Source organism: Cydia pomonella, chromosome 1 (assembly GCF_033807575.1).
Source record: "Cydia pomonella isolate Wapato2018A chromosome 1, ilCydPomo1, whole genome shotgun sequence".
Lineage (NCBI taxonomy): Eukaryota > Metazoa > Arthropoda > Insecta > Lepidoptera > Tortricidae > Cydia > Cydia pomonella.
Window position 1 is genome coordinate 4,349,372 of NC_084703.1, and position 21,570 is coordinate 4,370,941.

Here is a 21,570-nt window from a genome sequence, read left to right on the forward strand (position 1 = left end):
TGAGAGGACTGAGGACGCCGACGCGGAGCGCCCTCCCCTCCCCCCTGGCGAGTCGGCCGACGCGGCAGCGGTCACCCATCGAGCTGCTAGTGCGGAACCGTTAGGCGCAGCGGCTACATTATCGATCGACGACGTCTACCAGAGGCCACCGAGGTCTCCCTCGCAAGATACGATGTTGCTATGGCGAAGGGACCTGAACCAACGCCTGCGACGTCTTGCGAGACCTACACCGATCCCGTTACGTCATTCGAAGACAGTGGTTAAAGACGTTACCACATCGCAACGACCGAAGGATACTCCAAAGGAGGCGAGCACTCCGGGTAGGCACACCCGTGCGCAGTCCGTGTGCTCACAAGCGAGTACCGTCATCGAGGCCAGACTCTCGCAAGCCGAGCTGGAGGCGAGCGAGCGGCTAGCGGAGATTCAGAAGAAGGAGCTGCAGTTAGAAGCCGAGTTAGTGAAGAAGAGGCTGGAAGCCCAGAAGCTGCAAATTCGTGCAGAAGCCAGTGAATCCGACGCGGCATCCGATAGGAGCGAAATCGGACCGCAACACCAGCGCATCCTGACATGGATGGACGAATCGCAGGACAAGACGCTAACCGAGCCCGTCAAGTCCAAGAAGAGGTTAGCCAACGAGCCCCCACCGGATTACGAGACTCCAAGGCGCTCCACGCGGGAAGAGAGGCATATTCGACGTCGCTCACCGAGCCGCGAGGACCGTCGGCGATCGTTATCGCCACCGATCGAGCCCCGTACGCCGCACACGGAGCGTACACAGCTCACTCAGGAAGGAACCGTAGCGGAGTCTATGTTGCAGCTATTCGAGAAGATGCAAATGGCGGCTCGACCGGCACCGAAGGATATCTTCGAACTACCTCACTTCTACGGAGATGTGAGTGAGTGGCGAAGTTTCTACAACACGTACACCGAGACATCGAGAAGATATAAGTTTACCGACTACGAGAACGTCGCTAGACTGCGTATGGCGCTACGCGGGGACGCGAAGACATGTGTGTCACACGTCCTATCGACCGCAACTCGTCCAGATATGATTATACGAATACTGAAAAAGCAGTTTGGTCGGAGTGAAGTATTGCTAGACAGAGCAATCGAAGATTTGCGCAAGCTGCCAGCGTTGGGACCTACAGCGAACGATCTCAACAGCTTCGCAATCAAAATTATGAACATAGTGTCCACTATTATGGATATAGATCGGAGACACTACGCCGACAACCCGTTGCTGATTCGCGAAGTAACGGACCGGTTATCGCCCCATATTCGAAGCAGGTGGTGCGACTACGCACGCAATCATCGTGATACCGACGAACCCGAGATCCTGCAACTTGCTGACTTTCTGATGGAGGAAAGTGAACAAGAAATGGCGTTTTGTCATGCCCGCGCAGCCCCGAGGCGTGCGCAGGTACCGTCAGCAGCACCGAACGCGCGCGCGACCGGCACTCGTACGAATACATCCGCGCCGCGTTATCCGATTCCCGCTACCACACCCGGAGGTCGATACGCCACAGCACAGAAGGTGACGTATGCGACGCGTCAAGCCAGTACATCGAAGTCGACGTGCCTGTATTGCGGCGGCAATCATTCAACGCCGGAATGTCGCAAGCTAGCCGCACAAAGCATAGGCGCAAGATGGGAGTGGGCAAAACTCAACCGTATATGCTATAGGTGCATGGACGCGAAGCACCTCAAAATACAGTGCAAGGCGAAAGGGTGCGGTGTGGCAGGCTGTCCGCACGTGCATCATCGTCTGCTCCACGCGGAGACGACGCAGGAGCTCCGTGATAATACCGCGATGGCGATGACTCATGCTACGCAACGAGCGGCCGTAGCGCGAGTTACTACAGCATCGATCGAGCCGACGGCGGCACAAGAGCCGCAATCTACGCAAGTTACGCCACGAGAGGACAACGAACCACGAGTCTACGTGTCATCGACCCCGAACTACAACGTGTTGTTGAAAGTGTTGCCTGTAACGGTAACAGGCCCGCAAGGAACAGCGCATATTTTCGCTTTTATCGACGACGGATCGACATTGTCGATGATCGATCAAGACGTTGCTGATGAGATAGGTGCAGTGGGTCAAGACGAGCCGTTATGTATTCGAGGAATAAGGAATCTCAAGCACACGTCGATAACACAGACTGTTAAGGCCACCGTGAGACCGGCGAAAGGAGGTACCGAACACGAGATTACCGTCAAGACCGTAGATGGCCTAGGAATCAGGTCACAGTCGCTCAATAAGGAGCAACTACTCAAATATAAACATCTGGCGGACTTAGGCGACGAATGCTACGTCGGAACAGGCGTACCACAGATGTTAATCGGAGGTGATTATAGTCACTTGATTACACCGACGGAAATCAGGCAGGGCGGCGAGAACGAGCCGTGCGCTATGAAAACACCACTAGGTTGGGCGTTTTTCGGTAGAATGCCACGCATCATTCGTACGAACGAGCAAACCGTGTTACACTGCCGTATGGGGAATGAAGATCTCAACGAGCAAGTGAAGAAACATTGGTCGATCGAGGCGTTAGGCGTAACGCAAAAGGAGAACGTGAGTCCGAGCGATCAACGAGCCATCGATATATTTAATAAAACCGTGAGAAAAGTTGGAAATCGCTACGAGGTTGGCCAGCTATGGGCGTCAGACGACGTGAAGCTACCACCGAGCTACGCTATGGCGCGTTCAAGATTACATAGCTTGGAAACGAGAATGCGTCGCGACAAGGACTTCGCGGAGGACTACGAAGCCCAGATTCAGAAGTTGCTGAAAAAAGGATATGCCGAGCGTATTATGGAACCACCGCAAACCGATAAGACTTGGTTTTTGCCGCACTTTAGTGTTTTTAATTTGAATAAAGGCAAAGGAAGAGCCGTATTCGATTGTGCCGCGAAAAGTCAAGGAAATAGTCTGAACGACTATATTTTAGCGGGACCAGACCTGCTAAAAAGCCTACTGGGTATACTACTGAGGTTTCGCGAATGGAGCTTCGCAGTAGTAGCAGATATACAGGAGATGTTTCTGCAAATCCAGATTCGAGCCGAAGACCAGCAGAGCCAGCTATTCTTGTGGCGAGGTACGAGAAGAGACATGGAGCCGCAAGTCTACAAGCTAAACAGAGTTTGTTTCGGAAACGTATCATCACCGTTTCTCGCGCATTCAGTGCGCAATCGTAACGCAACCGACAACGAGGACAAGTATCCAGAGGCGGTCTACGATATACACAATAATCATTACATGGATGATTATGTGGCGTCCTACAAGACTGAAGACGAGCTACTGAGAGTGTCATCGCAGGTACGAGACTCTCACGCCGAGGGAAACTTTCACCTACGAGGCTACGCGAGCAACAGCGAGCGACTGTTAGCGAGCATCGAGCCAGAGTTTCACGCACAAGAACCGACGCATCTAGGCGAGAAGCAACAGACCGTTCTAGGAATGACTTGGGATCCTAGCACCGATACTCTAGGATACAATACGAAGATGCTGCGCGTACCGGACGCAGTAAAGAATCACGAGCGACCACCGACGAAACGAGAGTTACTCAGCGCGATAATGTCAATTTACGACCCGATGGGACTTATCGCTCAATTCGTGATAAGCGCGAAGATAATATTTCAGCGAGTTTGGTCAAAAGGAACGGATTGGGACGCACCGCTACCATACCAAGAAGCTGAAGACTTTTTTCAGTGGCTGAATGCACTGAAACATGTAGCTACGCTACGCATACCGCGACAGTACGAGACACCGAGAGCTGCTACGAAATATACTCTGCATATTTTCACCGACGCGTCAACGGAAGCATATTGCGCTGCAGCATATTGGCGCATAGAAAACTCAGAGCAAGAGGTTCGAGTAAGTTTAGCAGCGGGCAAAAGCAGAGTTTGTCCACTGAAGGTGCTATCCGTACCGAAATTGGAGCTAACAGCGGCAGTCATCGGAGTACGGTTAGCAGAAACAATCTGCAACGAGCAACGATACGACATCGACGAAGTGATTTATTGGACGGATTCAAGAGTCCTACTAGGATGGATTAAAGACGACGCACGAAATTATAAGCCATTCGTATCACATCGATTAGCCGAGATCACCGAGAAATCGAATCGTCAAGCATGGAGATATGTACCGACCGATCTTAATCCGGCAGACCGTGCTACACGAGGCAAGCCTACAAGGAGGATCGACATACAGGATGATTGGTACAGAGGACCGCAGTTTCTCTACCTAGCCGAGGTGGAGTGGCCGAGCCGAGATATTACAGTAAGCCGCACCGAAGATCTCCCTGAAAGGAAGCTGAAAGTTAAGTCAGGAATCGTTTTATCGACTACGACATCGAAAATGGAGCCATCAAGCGTATTACCCGATATACGTCGCTTCAGTAACTACGATCGATTGATTAATTCGACAGCATACGTGCTACTTTTCATCGATAAGCTGAAATCCAAGAATAGGGGACTACAGCTACAAGTGCAACACATTAAGCGAGCAGAGCATATGTGGATACAGAATAGTCAACGGAGGAGCTTTCCAGACGAAATACGTACTCTGCACATCGGACGCGAAATCGACAGGAAATCGAAGCTATATACGCTAGCACCAGAGTTATGCGACGACGGCGTGCTACGTATGAAAACGAGATTGGGCAACGCTCCAGTACTCTACACGTCACTACATCCGATAATACTGGACGGCAGAGACTCATTCACTCGATTGCTGATTCAGAGAGCCCACAGACGATCAGCGCACATACACAACGAAGCCGTGATAAATCAGTTACGTCAAGATTATTGGATTTTGCATCTACGACCGATAGTGAAAGCTGTAGCGAGAGACTGCGCACTTTGCAAGCTACGTCGAGCTTCACCGCGAGCGCAGCCCTTCGGAGACCTACCCCCCGAGCGACTACAGGCTTATCAACGACCGTTTACCTACACTGCGCAAGACTATCTAGGCCCCATGTACGTGACAATAGGCCGGCGAAGAGAAAAACGCTGGGTCTGTTTATACACATGCCTAGTCACCAGAGCCATCCATCTGGAGAGCGTGCATAGTTTGTCGACGGACAGCGCGCTACTCGCCCTACGACGATTCGCTGCGCGACGAGGATGGCCACACACGATGTACAGCGACAACGCGACATGCTTCAAGGCGGCATCAACGGAGCTACGAGAAGCATATAAGCAGTGGCTACCACAGCTACGTGCTTACGGTCTACATCATCGGATGGAATGGAAGTTCATCCCGCCTGGTAATCCCTCTGCAGGCGGAGCTTGGGAACGCATGGTGCGTACCGTGAAGACGGCAATGGCGTACACATTCCATACAAGAGCACCGCGAACAGAAGTCTTCGAAACACTATTAGCAGAGATCGAGAATATCGTTAATAGAAGACCTCTCACACACGTTAACGTCGACCCGCAATCCGAGGAAAGTCTTACACCGGCACACTTTCTACTATTGCACAACGCAAACCTACCTATGATCGGAGTCTACGAAGAGAACGACAAGAAGCAGTGGAAGGCTGCACAGGCGCTCGCAGACCACTTCTGGCGGCGCTGGACGAAAGAGTACTTCCCACTGTTAGCACCACGTAAATCGTCCGACGAGGGAGGACGACAGATCCAGCCGGGAGACGTGGTCATCATCGCTGAACCCAATGGACCTCGCAGCGTATGGCCCAAAGGAGTCGTCGAGGTCGTCTATCCAGGCCCCGATGGACGGGTCCGCTCCGCAGACGTCAGGACGAGGCACGGGACGCTACGCAGGCCGAGCTGCAGACTGGCGGTCATCGCGTCGCAACCCATGCACCAGGAGTCTTCGACTGCGGGGACAAAATGTTAGCGACGCGACTGAAAAACCTTAGATGACGCTAAGATTAATTAAGTTGAAATACGATTAAGGCTGTATTCGAAATAAAGATTTTATCCGTTAGGTAGGGCAAAGATATAATTAGATTGTTATTAGACATAAGAATTATGTAATCGTTCGTTATATCAGGTATTATTCGATATTTAGGTCACGCAAACCCTAAATCCCAAATCCTTATTCGAAGAGCGAGATGAACGAAGGAATAAGAAAATAAAGAAAACTTATTCATTGGTTCATAATTATAGCCAATCACATGCAAATAAAGACAAGGAAAGGTAAAAAACAGCGAGACAGAAAATCTCGATCGTGATTGGTCAGTCAATTTCCCGTACAGAATTCGATTATGCTCAGTTGTACTATGAGACGCACATATTTAGGTTATTATCGCAGTAATTACTTTAATTAGACTAATGAATGTTACGTATAATCGTAGAACGTGAATTGCTTAACACCCTAATATAGGTCATATTATCGTAATCCTAGCTATTAGATAATAGCATGCCGTAAACCGTCGAGAAACGGGCTATTGTTCCGAGTGCGGACGAACAATAGGCTTTGTATTCGTGAAGTAAGCAAGTCGGACAGGTGTTATTGTTTTGTTTCACTGACCTAGAAACCGAGTTAGCGTGTTATGCAATATTTAAGTCAATAATTAGATATTTGTGAGAATTATAGTTATGTAAACGATAACGAGATAACACGATTTAACCCGAACAAAGCCGAATCAAGTAACCGACCAATCAGAGGGCTTGATTCAGAACGAATCGAAACGCGTCTTATCTCCTTATCGTAAGGGTGTTCCTTTTCTACGAAATTCGTATATAAGCGAGGAAGGAACGGAGAGAAATGGTAGTCAGTCGTCGAGTGATCCAGCAACCAGAAGCCTCAAGAAGAAACCAACCGGAAGAGAACCAGAAGCGGTTCAATCGCGTAGTAGGGATTGTAGGAGTATTTTTATACCTTTGTATCGCGTGTAATAAAAGTCAGTTTGTGCGAAACAGTAGTTTATTTAGCTATCTCCTCGCGCATCGTATTCGCTCCTCTTCACGCGGCGACGTAGAGGGCCGTGGTCACGGTCTTGGCAGTAGGAGTGGTGGCGACAGCCCGGTGCCTTCTCCATTGAGCTATCGTCGGCTGATATAGCGCCGCGGGCTGCTATAGCCCTTTAAATTTTCGACATACGCACGTACAGTTACGCAGCTAGTTACCGCACTAGGGCGGTAAAGTAGCACCATATGTACCGTAATGGCTACTCTACACGATAGCCCAGTGTAGTCCAGTCCTAGGGACGCATTTATGCGTTAGAGGGAGCAAGTGATGTTGCTATCTCATTTCACCGCATAGCTGCGTCCCTTAGACTGCTCTACTACTACTACTACGACTAAAGATAATGTCAGTACTCTAGGAATCTTTCTATTTTTTTCACATCAAGAACAGTACTGATCTATAGCAAAATAGCGTATATCTTAATCATATTAATTTTAAATTAACCATAACGTAATGGATACAGAGTTCAAAATAGCTGATTGTTTAGTTTTTAGGTCGAGCGAAACAGAAGTAGGTTGGCTTTCTGTTTATTTGAAAAGCTATTAATGGTTTTTAATTACAATTGAACCAGCTAGTCATGTTTTTAAACAGTTTTCTCTCTCTTGAAGTTAGAAACAATAAATTGTAGAACTGAGGGCCTACCGCGAAAACCGAAATTCGTAAATCTTTCGCGCGGGGATCTTTCCCTTTTACTCCAATGAAGGCGTGATTTGCGAGCGGGCATTTGCGAGCTTCTTTTTTCGCGGTTATAGCCCTGCACTAGTGCATGTACTAAGTTTTATTTATTTAGTTTTAAAGGAAGTGAAAATGGGTTTGAAAGTTTTTGAAGACGTGGATGAGGACTAATGTTGTTGTAATTTTTAATTTATTGCCTACTAGCGACGTAGGAGGAGCCATAACCATCGCATGGCCATTTCGCTGGTTCAGCGTTGCGCCATCGTGTAGAGGAGCCATAATACTGGCTGCGGCAATAGGGTTGTTTCCAATTTTTTGAAACGCTTGTATTATGTTCTACAGTAACTAAAAGTTGCCCTAAAATTCAACTTTTATACTAAAAACGGCTTTAAATATGTTAAATTAACAAAATATATTTTGACAGATGCTTTCGCGCCCAAAACGCTCTTTGAAAATTGTCTGACGTCACAGTTTACGGTTTGACACATAACTACATACATACGTAGAAGATACGAACTGTCAACTGACATTTGTCATTTGTTGTATATCGCCTAACTGCCAACAGTGTCAATCCGAGAGTTGTGACGTCATCAGAATCTTCAATGACGTTTCGAGTTTGATCACGTGACGTGTGCCAAAAAATATTTTAAATTCAATATCCAAAAATATGGTCATTACAGGTCCCCTAAAAGTAGTTTAACATGTTTTTATAATCTAAAAGAATTTATTGGGATACAATTCTGCCCTAAGATTTGTAGATGGAAACAACCCTATTACTCATATACTTGCATATCGAATCGATCCGATGCAGCCAACGTGCTAAGTTCTCTCGGACCTTAAATATCCCTTACCTTATCAATTTGTTCCAGGTAACATGGTACCGTAACGAACGCCGCCTACTCGAAGCGGAGCGGGTGTCTCTCGTCCGTGACGGAAACTTCTGGTGCTGCGACGTCGCTTGCGTCAGTGTGGACGATGCTGGACGCTGGACGTGCGCGGCAGAGAACAGAGGCGGGCGGGCGAGCTGCGCGGCGCATCTCAATGTCCTGGGTACAACCTCTTTATTCTAGTCGTTAATGTGCTGGATAACATGTCTCATACATATCCCGTTTTACTCGAAGCGGAGCGGGTGTCTCCCGTGCGTGATGGAAACTTCTGGTGCTACGACGTCGCTTGCGTCGTGAACGATGCAGGACGCTGGACGTGCGCGGCAGAGAACAGAGGTGAGCGGGCGAGCTGGGCGGCGCATCTCAATGTCCTGGGTTCAACCTCTTTATTCTAGTCGTTAATGTGCTGGATAACATGTCTCATACATATACCCCGGTTTACTCGAAGCGGAACGGGTGTCTATCGTGCGTGATGGAAACTTCTGGTGCTACGACGTCGCTTGCGTCGTGAACGATGCAGGACGCTGGACGTGCGAGGCAGAGAACAGAGGCGGGCTTAATATAAATAAATATCCGAAGAGATATAATGTTAAAGTACTTGTATAACTTAAATGTTATGTTTTTAAATAAATAAATGTTCTAAATTTTCATAAACATTTTAGAATTTATATGACAGCTACTCCATATAAAAATAAACTGTCATAGGGACCATTCGATGGGAGAGGTTTATGCATCCCAGCGTCTCAACCACTTCGCCGGCCAATCGTAAGATCAGGCAGATCGTAATGTTCCTGTGTAATGCTTTGACGGTAATCACATTAAACCAATAGACAGGTAGGATAGGCTCGTTAGGTTGCTTCAGATACCCGAAAGGCAAACTGTCCAGAAATCTCCGTCGATTAAGGAAATGAGACAAATATTTTTACGTTTCACGATATACCCAGGGATTTCATGATCTGCCTGATCTTACGATCAGCCGCCGACATATCAATGATCAGACACACCATTTTTTTAGGAACAGTCTTATATTAGGTTTTTGTTTCAGTGCCCAAAGCCTACAAGCGACCGGAGTTCGTGGAGGAGCTACGGGCAATCCTGACTGAACAGGGGACTGTGTCCTTAGAGTGTAAGGTGGTCGGCGTGCCTACACCGGTGCTGAGGTGGTTTAAGGTAACTACATCAACTATATACAAGCGACCGGAGTTCGTAGAGGATCTACGGGCAATCCTGACTGAACAGGGGACTGTGTCCTTAGAGTGTAAGGTGGTCGGCGTGCCTACACCGGTGCTGAGGTGGTTTAAGGTAACTACATCAACTATTTACATCAAGCGACCGGTGTTCGTGGAGGAGCTACGAGCAATCCTGACTGAAGAGGGGACTGTGTCCTTAGAGTGTAAGGTGGTCGGCATGCCTACACCGGTGCTGAGGTGGTTTAAAGTAACTACATCAACTATATACATCAAGCGACTGGAGTTCGTAGAGGATCTAGGGGAAATCCTGACTGAACAGGGGATTGTGTCCTTAGAGTGTAAGGTGGTCGGCGTGCCGCCTACACCGGTGCTGAGGTGGTTTCAGGTAACTACATCAACTATACTCCATTAAAATTAAGAGCTGTATGGGCACTGTGAATGTCAGCTCGCTTAGTGTGGTAGGGGACATCACAGCGGATGTCATTCCAGATCTAGAGCAGAGCCCATCAACTAGGGAAGTACTTCCACCTTACAGAAAACCCCAGCCAAATAACACTAGACCCTCATAGTGTTGTGTTCCTGCCGGTTAATAAAGTTGCCAGAAATCAACGAGGGTGCGGGGTGTTAGGGTTGGCAACGCGCATGTAACACCTCTGGAATTGCAGGCGTCCAAGGCTTGAATTGGATTTACATACTGTATATTCTCCTCTCCTCCGGTCAGGAGCATGGTTTTAGATCTGCCACCAAAGGGGGCGCCTCTAGTCGTAAAACACGACAGTTGTCACCCAAACCCGACACAGCTTTCACCTCATGTCAAAAATTACCGACATTTCTACAAATACGTCCACTTGGAAAAATGCCCTTATCTCATAAAACTATACTAAAATTAAGCTTTAAGAAAAAACGGTCACTAACACAAATTGATCCAAGTTAGTCGTAAACAAATGAATTTATTTATTTGCCCGCCATTATATCATGCCTTACGATTAAATAAAATAAATATGAACTGGTCACTTGTCACTTGACAATTATCGAATTGTCAGCGGATATATGTTTAACGACCGGTCTGGCCTAGTAGGTAGTGACCCTGCCTACGAAGCTGATGGTCCCGGGTTCAAATCCTGGTAAGGGCATTTATTCGTGTGATGAGCATGAATATTTGTTCCTGAGTTATGGATGTTTTCTATGTATTTAAGTATTTATAAATATTTATATATTATATATATCGTTGTCTAAGTACCCTCAACACAAGCCTTATTGAGCTTACTGTGGGACTTAGTCAATTTGTGTAAAAATGTCCTATAATATTTATTTATTTATTATTGTCAGTGTGGTAAAACTGGCTACTTGCAAACTAAATTTTTGAATTATGAACCCGCGACCTCCGGATTGTAAGTCGCACGTTCTTACCGCTAGGCCACCAGCGCTTCCTAATTTATACAATATTTATTCTCAAACTGAAAAATACTGATACTAATGTAATTTCTTTCCCGAACAGGATAGCCGAGAAATCAAAGCGGGCGACGTGTTTGCTCTAACAGCCAGCGCAGAAGACCCCACTTCCCTCGGCACATACACATGTGAAGCCGTCAACTGCATGGGCAGAGCCTATTCTTCATCCAAAGTCCACGTCACGAGAGGCCGCGATGAATCGAGACCGAGTTCTGCGTAAGTATTTTCTCTACATACTTACTAAAATTAGAGCGTAATTTCAATTTGGGCGGCTTTTTCACTCTAAAATTCCAGTAATTATGTTTCGTCCTGCATAACTTTTTTTTTCATAACCATTAATAACGAAATTGGCATTGTAGTTATTAAATTGTTAATAATATTCAAGGTAAATAGTGGGGATCCAATAAGACGAGAGTGGAGTACCTGCGGGAAGTCACCTTTTCATACAAAAGTAGTACAAAGTCCAGAAATTTCAATAATTTCAAAAATCGAATATCCCCTTAAACGGATGTCCACTATTTTTATTACTTTGGATTAGTCATTTTCGTGAATAGTATTTTCGTATTTGCGCAAAAATATAAATATGAAAATCTCAATTAATTTTAATCGAAATCTTATTTAGTCAACAAAGCAATTCTCTTTAATGAGTTGTCAGGTAAATAAAATCTGCTTTAAGTAATACTACGTTTCATATACTGAAAGTGACCTGGGGGCCTAGCCAAGATGCCAATCGTTTGCGCTACAACTGTTGGCAACTCCAACAGTAATATTCATTCGTTCTAACGCTTGCTCCGTGCTCGACGGTCGAGCAATCTGTCGCCATGTTTAAGTCCATAAGTACATTTACAGTACATATGGGGCTACTTTATAGCACTAGTGCGAGAAGTAGCATATTACGTTACTGTGTCGAACATTTAAAGGGCCATATGTACTGTAAAACGTTGTACGATACATGTGCGAATAGGTAATTCGCAACTCGTGTCGATTTAAAACACTCCCTTCGGTCGTGTTTTAATTTATCGCCACTCGTTTCGAATTTCCTATTTTTCGCACTTGTATCGTAATGTACTATTCTATGCTATTCATTATTAAATACAATGTGACCATTAAGACGGCTTTCTGTTCTCCGCCTATCAACTGAACCAGCCATTAGATCTCCGGTGAACAACAAGAATGGAACGCTTTCTGTCACTCACTTTACATATTAGTGCGATAGAGACAGTGTTTAGTTGTTGTAGCGCACAATATTGGCATCTTGGCTAGGCACCCAGAGCTTGAAAATGGAAGATATTATATTAGTATATTACTTTAATGAATGTGATGTTTGGGGAAAATCACTTTGTCAATAGAACGAATCGTAATTAAGTTTTAATATTACCTGTATACTTAAGAGCTGGAATACTATACCTCTCGGTCGAATGATGGTACGTATGACACTTTATTTTTATATGGAGTAGTTGGTACGTAACATCAAAGTAATAAAAATACGGTAATATTACATTGTGCAACGAAGGGTAAGTGAAATTTTAGATACGAGGGCGGTAATTAAAGAACTGAGTTTGCAATATTCTTACCCCCGGAGTTACACACAATGTTTTTCATCACACTTGCGAAGGAAAAACTAAATTTAAAGCGTAATAATTCTTAAATACGGTGACATATTAAACATTTGTCCGCCATTTTGTAATTTCTTGACAGATTATGCATCGAAGGCACAGACCTATTCGGAATTCCGCCACGATTGAAAATTTTGTAAAAATATTTAAAAGGGCTGTTAAATTAATCAAATTAAATAATTTTAAACATAAACAAAAATATTAAATATTAAATTATAAATTGACAGTATTTTAAAAGTAAAACTCATTTATGCTACTTGGCTTGTATAGGGAGTTATAGCTTTTTTTTTCACAATCCATAACTGCCGGGGGAACAAAATAGGCCTTTGTCCTTTAGTACACCTGCATGAAATATGATCTTTTTCGAGCAAGTGTGATGAAAAATATGTTGTTTAGCCCCTCGTGCTAATATTAACATACGAGCAAACGAAAGATACTTAAGGCGCGGTGTATAGTAAAATGCGCTATTTTTAAATCGATATTTACAGGCTTGTACAAGGATTTCATCGATTATTTTCTAGTATGTATAACTTCAGTCTTTGAACTAGCCGTATGCTTGTCAGAAACACGATGGCTCATCTTCATCTCGATAGATTTTTGCTTTGAAAATATGCTTAAAACTGTATTTATTTCGATATTTTAGAAGTACTATGATGAATATCAATATGAAATTTACTTCATTCAATAGCTTTTAAATAACTCTAACATTTTGCTTGTCAGTTTATCAATGCGTTAAATTTTTCATTCATAATTATGAATTCAACATTTTGTCTACTTAACGTTACCCTGCGCGGCAATACCGTCAGTACGCCAGTACGCCCGTGACCACTGTCAGCGTCGGACCTGTGCTAGTTTAGCGGACGTTACATAAAATGGATAATCACACTATAAATACACAAATATGTTATACACACAATGTTTTCATCACTCTTACGAAGAAAAAACTAATTTTTAAGCTAATTGATTCTTAAATACGGTGACATTTCAGACATCCATCCGTCATATTATCTTTTTTGACAAGTTTTACACACGCACCTGTCCGGCATACAGCCACGATTAACCAAATGATGAAATGGTGCCTTGCACCCGAGTTAAACACTCTACTTTTCATTTTTAATACGAGGAAGGTAAAATACATGTACATTTTAAAAAACACTGCTAAGTATAAAATTCAGTAGTACTTATTTCGTGAGGGGTACCTACTTTTAATTATCAATTTAGGTAAAATAATATTTTAAATGGCTATTACAGTAATAATCAAATTGAATACCTATTTTTAAACGTAAACAAATAAAATTAATCCGCTTGTTTAATTTATATAAGTCATTATATTGGAACAGCTTCATTTTTAACACATACAGGATGCAGGAGATATACTGGATTTAAATATGTGGGATTTAAATAGTGCTTAGTGAAAGGTACCATTTCACGTTTTTGTGGAAGTGCTCAAATGGCTGTAATATTTTATGTTATAAGTGTTGAATTTGTTTGGTATTTCTGGTTTATTAACTTTCATATGGTATACACTTAAGACTTTATTTACAACATTTATCAACTATTTTATTTTGTAAGGTGAGCAGGAGTGATATTTACCCTTCAAATTCCATTCAAAATTTTGCAAGTACTCGGTTCGGAAGTTCGTATATATTTGTACCTCTCGCCAATATTTTTATTTCACTGGTTAATTATTCTGTAAATTCAAGAATGTCACTAAATTCCATTTTTGATAATGTTAAACATAAAGTCCTTTGTAAAAGTTTGGTATAATACTTTTATACCATGCTATTTCTGTTTTGTATGAAATGAAAACTGGTGACATTTTATTTCTTTTTTCAAGTATAAATTTCGATGACACTGCCGTCAATTTCAGGTCTCAGCCAATTTTACTTTCTTCTTTAAAACCTTGGACCTTGTTATGCCTTTGTGATATGCTTTTACTATTTTTCCTGCCAATACAAAATATAAGTGGAAAAATCGATCGAAAGTTTCGCAAAATATATTTTCTTCATTTTTGCATTAGGGTGCTTATGTGTAATATGTATATATTAAAATAGTTTATTTTGAAATGAATCACTAGTCAAGGCCTATAGTATATCCCTTCAAGTGGCAGAAGCCAAAACGTAAAAAGTAGTCACGTGGCGGGGCCCCGTCGGGTGTTCAGCGCGGATTTAGAGAATATTACAAATTCAACTATTTAAGCTTATCTATGTATAAAAGTATATATTGAAGCATATATCGTTAGAATAAATAAAATAATTTTGTTCATCGGAAAGTTTTGTATGTTAATTAACTTTACGGAACAGGTCTTAACTGTACTTCTTTCCAAAGGAAAATAATACTCATTGAGACAATTCTAACAACCTCAAACGCAATTTGGTTGCGATATTTTGACACAGAGTTCCTATGGCCACCTCCTCTCTCATGCATCAGATCAGCTCGATGGTACCATAATATTTCATTGTCACCCTACTTACATATGTATGCAGATTTTCAACTTCATCTGAAACCTCAGTGGGTCAAATATACTTGTAATATTTGATTACAGACAGAGTAGACAGACAGACTGATTCTTTATTAGACATTAATTAAAGTCAGTCAATTATACTCATTACTATATAACTTCGAAGTAGTAGTAGTAGTATAAGTGCATTTTTGCCATTATAAACTTTAAATAATAAATAATAATAGCAGTTTTCTCGACTTTTGCATTTAAAATTTATAATCGTCTTCATTGTCGTCAATTCAAAAAATAATATAGAAATAGTCGTTACAGTTAGAGTCATGGTTCTTTTTTGAGAAGATAGCATAATTTATCTACTTTTTGGAGCTACATAATCTACATATGCTTGTGCATACCTTATGCTTATGTTTTCAGTTATCTCAATACCAGCAAAAACATGCTACCTTTTTACGTTCACTTCCACAAATTACTTAGCTTTGCTAGTATTCTTCCTTTTTTCACTACTTGCCCGAAATTGACTTCTATTGCATTTTTAAGGTCAACTAAGTTTTGAATAGGTATCTATATATGATTTAAAGCAGACAGTTGTAACTTTTGTCTGAATTAGTAAGTAATATTATTTCGACACAAAACGATTTGGTATCATTTTACTAGGTTTTCAATTTGCCGCGGTATACTCTAGTATTATATATAATTATCAAATTTTTAATTTCATTAAGTTTAAATCATAATCAATATAAATTTCCAGAAAAGATCCCAGAACTAACAAACCAGAATACGGATGGCGTCAGAATAAGGACGTAGGCTTGCTGCGAGCGCGGCGCGCGGGGCGCCCGCCTGCCTGCTTTACCACTTCGTCTGCTTCACCCCCTCAAAAACCTAAAATCTGTCTATAAGAGCGCCTTAACATTTAAAATGTTATTGATTGATATTTTCGAATAGTGGAATTTATTATTATATAAGAGTAGAAGCTTTTACAAATTTGTATTGTTTTTATAGTAAAAAAATCAAACGAAATAGGCCATAGCTATAGTTAATAAACATCTAATTTTATATAAAAATATTTTCCATAATGTCAATATTCAGATAACAAAATGGCGACGACGGCGACGTTTGTATGGAGGTCCAGTCGTGCCCTTTCCTCTAAAGTAAAGTCTGCAATTAATGTGTTTATAAAACTCACTTTTATGTCAGAAACTAAGCGCGGTCTTATCGCTGTAAGCGATCTCTTCCAGACAACCTTAGGGTAGCAGGATATAAAGAACAGTAAGTTTCTATAACAGGTAGTGCACGAATTAATTAGAGGAATAGGAAAATTACACATACATTAAGCAGACAGTACGTACAGTACATTTACAATTTAGTAAACATATAAATACATATAACAATACATATGTAACAAAAAAAAAAATTACATATATATCTAAATTTACATACATACATAATATAACACAGCGGCACATTAAAAAAGAGACAAGTAATGATTTGATTTGAAGTTAGGGTTTTAAAGCTTTGAAGAGTTTTCGCACACCTAATAAGTATATAACGGCAGGCTTCCACAGCCGAACAGCTCAAAGTGAAAGAGACATTATAAAATTTTGTAAAGGATGGAGGGGGAACCAGTAGATATTTCCGTGAAGGCCTGACGGAGGAAAGATAGGTAAAACGCTCTTTAAGATATGGGGAAGTGGAGGGTTTGAAAAGAGCGCTATAAAGAAAAGTGTGAATATGAGAATTATGACGAAGACGTATAAGGAGCCACTTGAGCTGGGCACGGAAGTTGGATATATGGTCAATTTTGCATAGTCCAAATATAAATCTGATACAGAGATTTTGCAAGCGCTCAAGTGGGTCCTCATTAAGATCCAGATAACTGATGTCAGCATAGTCTAGTATAGGCATCAGTAGGGATTGTAAAACCGCAATTTTGAAGTAAACCCATTGAAGCAAACATCTTCCTAGTTACCTCGTCAATCTGAGGTATCCAAGATAAAGTATGGTGTATTATGATTATTATGGTCTAAATTTCTACCCTAAATATTTATTACCATTTCCTCGTTCCATAATCGAATCCCAAACTCTGAAAGTTGGATTAAATCCGAGTTTAAAGTTAACCAATTAATTTGCAATGTTTTCGTCTTCCACAGCGTCACCCCCGAGCCGCCTCCTATCTTCACCAAAGAGCTTGAAGACCAGTTCGTCAAGATCTGCGACCATCTCACTCTAAGTTGTCACATAGTCGTTCCACCTTGGCCGAGGAGCGTCGTCTGGTATAACAAGGAGGGCAAAGTTGAGCCTGGAGAGAGGTAAGTAATAAATTCTCAAGCTGTCGTCTACCAAGCTGTCAAAAAACCCCTCTATCTATTTAGGCCGGAGATTGCTTATTGCCCTTATCTTCTGCTCCCCACCCGCGCTCCCCCCAGATTTGTTACGTTAATAGTCATTTTTGCAATTTTAGCACATTCATTTGTGTAGAAATGTAACATATAATTAATAAAAATATGGTCAAAACATATCTCTTTAATGATTATTTATATTAAGCCCAACCAATGGGGGGAAACTTAAGTGTTCGGGCGTTTTCGTCTCCGTTCGGCTCAGGGTTGCTACGAGCAATTATTAGGGTTGGCAAAACTTAACACTCTTTTGCGTGCACAACCAGAGATACTTGAATTTTGACAACCCTAAATAGCCGAAAAGGATAATGCCATACATTAGAAAGGGGCAACATGATTCTTCCCTGAATCGCTGTCGAACTTCGGTTTTGTAGTTAGGTAGTTTCCTTTTTATACGTAGTACTATTGTTTATTCTATGGCCCAGCCAAAAGAACAGAATGAACTGTCATAGTTAACTTAATGTGTTTTTTTAGGTATCATGTAACAGAAGATGGTGTAGGCGGCTACCTGCTAGAAGTTCAGTCAGCGGAGTGGCCTGACGAGGGCGAGTGGAAGTGCGTGGCCACCTCGGCAGGGGGCAGGGTCGGCATATCCACCTGCCATGTCGTCATGGATGGTGAGGGTTTAAACACTGTTTCTATATATTATATTCTATGTGTTTTTATAAATAAAATAAAAAATATATATTATAGGGACATGCTTACACAACTTGACTAAGTCTCATAGTAAGCTCAAAAAAGCTTGTGTTGTGGGTACCCAGACAACGATATATATAATATACAAATATTTAAATACATAGAAAACGTCCATGACTCAGGAACAAATATCTGTACTCATTACCTGGATTCGAACCCAGGACCATCGGCTTCATAGGCAGGGTTACTACCCACTTGGCCAGACCGGTCATCAAAGGAAACCCTGGCCGATGGCTTAGTGGTCTAGTGGTCAAGACGTTAGCCGCGACTTTCGCTTGCTCGGGTATCAATATTAGCACGAGTAGTTAAACAACAACTTTGCCCCCTTGTTAAACAAATAATTATTAATGTTATATGTATGTATTTTGATTTTGTGCTTTGAATTTATTCATGTGTAATAATTTGATTATTTATTCCAACAGTCCCGAAGAACTACCGGAAGCCACGTTTCATGGAGAACCTTCAGGCAGTGCTCACGGATGAGGGTCTGGTCTCCTTCGAGTGCAAGGTGGTCGGCTTCCCAACCCCAGTACTGAGCTGGTTCAAGGATGGTCAGGAGTTGAAGCCAGGAGATGTTTACCAACTGACAGGTATACACATTGTCACCTTGTTTATCAATAGACGAAAGTACAATCAGCAATACTCCTAGCTTAGCATCTTTGTATACAAATTTGTATGGAGGGGGGGAAGGGGGAGGGGAGTACTTTTTATCTCATAACATCTAGAGGTAGATGTTGACTCTCTATATAAGTATCGCCTAGTAGGTACAAGCTTTGCTTTGGTTGCAAATATATATTTTTAAAATCCCTAACTGAAGTATGGTTTTCCAGGCACCAACTCCCTAGGCTCCTACTGCTGCATAGCTCGCAACTGCATGGGCCAGGCCAGCAGCTCGGCCGAGCTGACAGTGGAAGATATCCAGAACCAGCTCAACGAGGAGGAGAGGCTCCAGCTGTTCACGAAACACCAGGCGCCCAAGTTTATCCAGGGCTTGCAGAGTGCTGAAGCGCGGATTGATGAGCCATTCCATTTTACTATTAAAGGTATGGGCCTCTTTTTCGACACACTCCACAGTCTCCACCAATGTCTGTAACCTGTAACAAACAGTTGTTTGACTTTTGTCAAAAAACCACAGGTACTGCAACGGTGGGTCTGTGTTATACCACGTGTTTACCGCTGCTTGGGAGTTTGTCACTAGTAGTAAGACACTGAGTCACTAGTGACGGATGACTTTTTTATTTATTTACTGTAGGTACATTTTTTCGTGAATATTTTGCCCACAGAGTAGATGACGTTTTTTATTTTGAAAGTTTGTTGAATTAGGTAAATCCCCCTCTCTCTCCCTCCCTCTTAACTCTGGAGTAAGATTAATTTTCACTTTTAATGTTATCTTTACAAAAATAACATTATTATATAAATCATACCAAAACCTGGTTTAAAAATCGCTATTGTTGCAGTTGCCATTCCACCCGAGCCGACGGTCCTGTGGTACCGAGACGATCAGCCTGTTGACGAGTCTCCTCGCTGCCACCTCGCCAAGGAAGACCGAGGCATCTTCACCCTCGACATCAAGAACTTGGAGTTCCTCGACCAGGCCGAGTGGAAGTGCGTCGCCATGAACGAATTCGGCCACAGTGTCACCTCCTGCTTCCTCAAACTGATCATCCCTAGGCACTTTAAGAAACCAAGATTCTTGGAGAACCTTCAGGCTATCCTCTCTGAGGAAGGCGCTGTGAACTTAGAATGCAAGGTCATTGGTGTACCACAACCTGTTCTCAAGTGGTATAAGGACGGCGAAGAGCTCAAACCTGGGGATATACACAGAATCATATCCGGACAGGATGGTACTTGTTGTTTAGGCACATACACTTGTGAAGCGCAGAATTGTATGGGAATCGCCGCCAGCTCCGCCTCGCTTCTCGGCTTCGACGACTCCATGAAGACCAAGAAGAAAATAGCAGACGAACAAGCATTGCAAAGAAATTTGTCGCTTAGTACGATACACGAAGAACGAACCTCGCAGATGTACGATACCCCGGTGGGAGATATAACTCTTGACGATAAAGGAGAGATTTCATTTTCATTTGATGGAAAAGAAGTCTCCGTATCGTTGTACGAGACTCCGGATTTAACTGAAGAAGAAGCACTTCAAATAGTCGAGATGTATGCTGATCAGCTGTCCGAGAATGTTACTGAACATAACGTTGTCGAGCTGCCACCGCTTAGGTTTGTTAAAGAAACATCAACTTCAGGCAATCTGCTCATGGAAGCTATCATAATTGATGTGTCTCCAGAATACTTTGCATCGCCTGAAGAAGACTTAAGAACGGAGGCTGATGTAGAAGATATTTCAATAGCAGATGAAAATGGCGCACCTCAACTATCATTAGACACAGATTTAGGCGAAGACTATTTAGAAAAAACTATGGCTCTATTATCGGATGAAAAGTCTGATATGCCTAAAAAGGTGGCTAGAAAGAAGTCAGATTCTCTAAGAAGTGGAGAAGATTTCTTTAGTTTATCTCGAGAACAATCAATCTCTGAAGATAGAAGAGATGACGATACGCAAGTTATGTCTGAAAGTGATTTGGCTAGTTTTGCTAGCGCACGAAGTTACGGAAAACATAAATCAAAATCTTCTCGACGATCAGTTGATGATGGCAGAGAATCATCAGAAACGAAAACAATTCTACATAAAGTTGATGTAGAAGAGGTTATGGAAGTTAAATCTGATATTAAAGAAATCAAGGCTGAGGTACAAGAAACTGAACAGAAGAGATCTGAAACGGAAACCCCTGTAATGAAGCCAAAGCGAGAACGGCGAAGTAGTAGGGGTTCTCGACGCTCTAGCTCAGGTAGCGAGAAATCTTATAGTAAAGCTAGAGAAGAGTTGTTACAAGTAAGGGCAGAGATAGAGCCCAAACCTAAAATGACAGATGAAGAATTTAAGAGCAAAGTAACTGAAGTTAGTTCGACAGTATCTAAAGCTATTAATGATGTGCAAATCATTGAACGAGATATAATATTGAAATCAGAGTTAATGTCATCTGCTGCCACAGCTTCGAGAAGTTTAGAGATCATAAGCAGTCTGATCACTCCTCTATCTGAAATACACAGTATAGCAGAGGCTGCCAAGGAATCTCTACAAGCTAAAGAAGTTACTAATATATTCAACAACCTTCCTCAATCGATGAAAGCTTTACAACAATCCCTAACCATAGTTGAAAAATGTATCGATATGGAAGGCGAAAACAAGACTCTTGTAA

At 42.5% G+C, this 21,570-nt stretch overlaps 1 protein-coding gene across 1 annotated transcript in view; it reads left to right on the forward strand.

Annotated features, from left to right (window-relative positions):
* The window catches only part of LOC133526490 (titin homolog), a 133,290-nt gene that overhangs the window by 30,092 nt on the left and 81,628 nt on the right, over positions 1 to 21,570 (forward strand). The window contains 8 exon segments of the mRNA XM_061863146.1: positions 8,479 to 8,659; positions 9,542 to 9,798; positions 11,185 to 11,354; positions 17,363 to 17,521; positions 18,083 to 18,225; positions 18,727 to 18,894; positions 19,135 to 19,347; positions 19,762 to 21,569. Coding sequence (XP_061719130.1) covers positions 8,479 to 8,659; positions 9,542 to 9,798; positions 11,185 to 11,354; positions 17,363 to 17,521; positions 18,083 to 18,225; positions 18,727 to 18,894; positions 19,135 to 19,347; positions 19,762 to 21,569 — 3,099 coding nt within the window.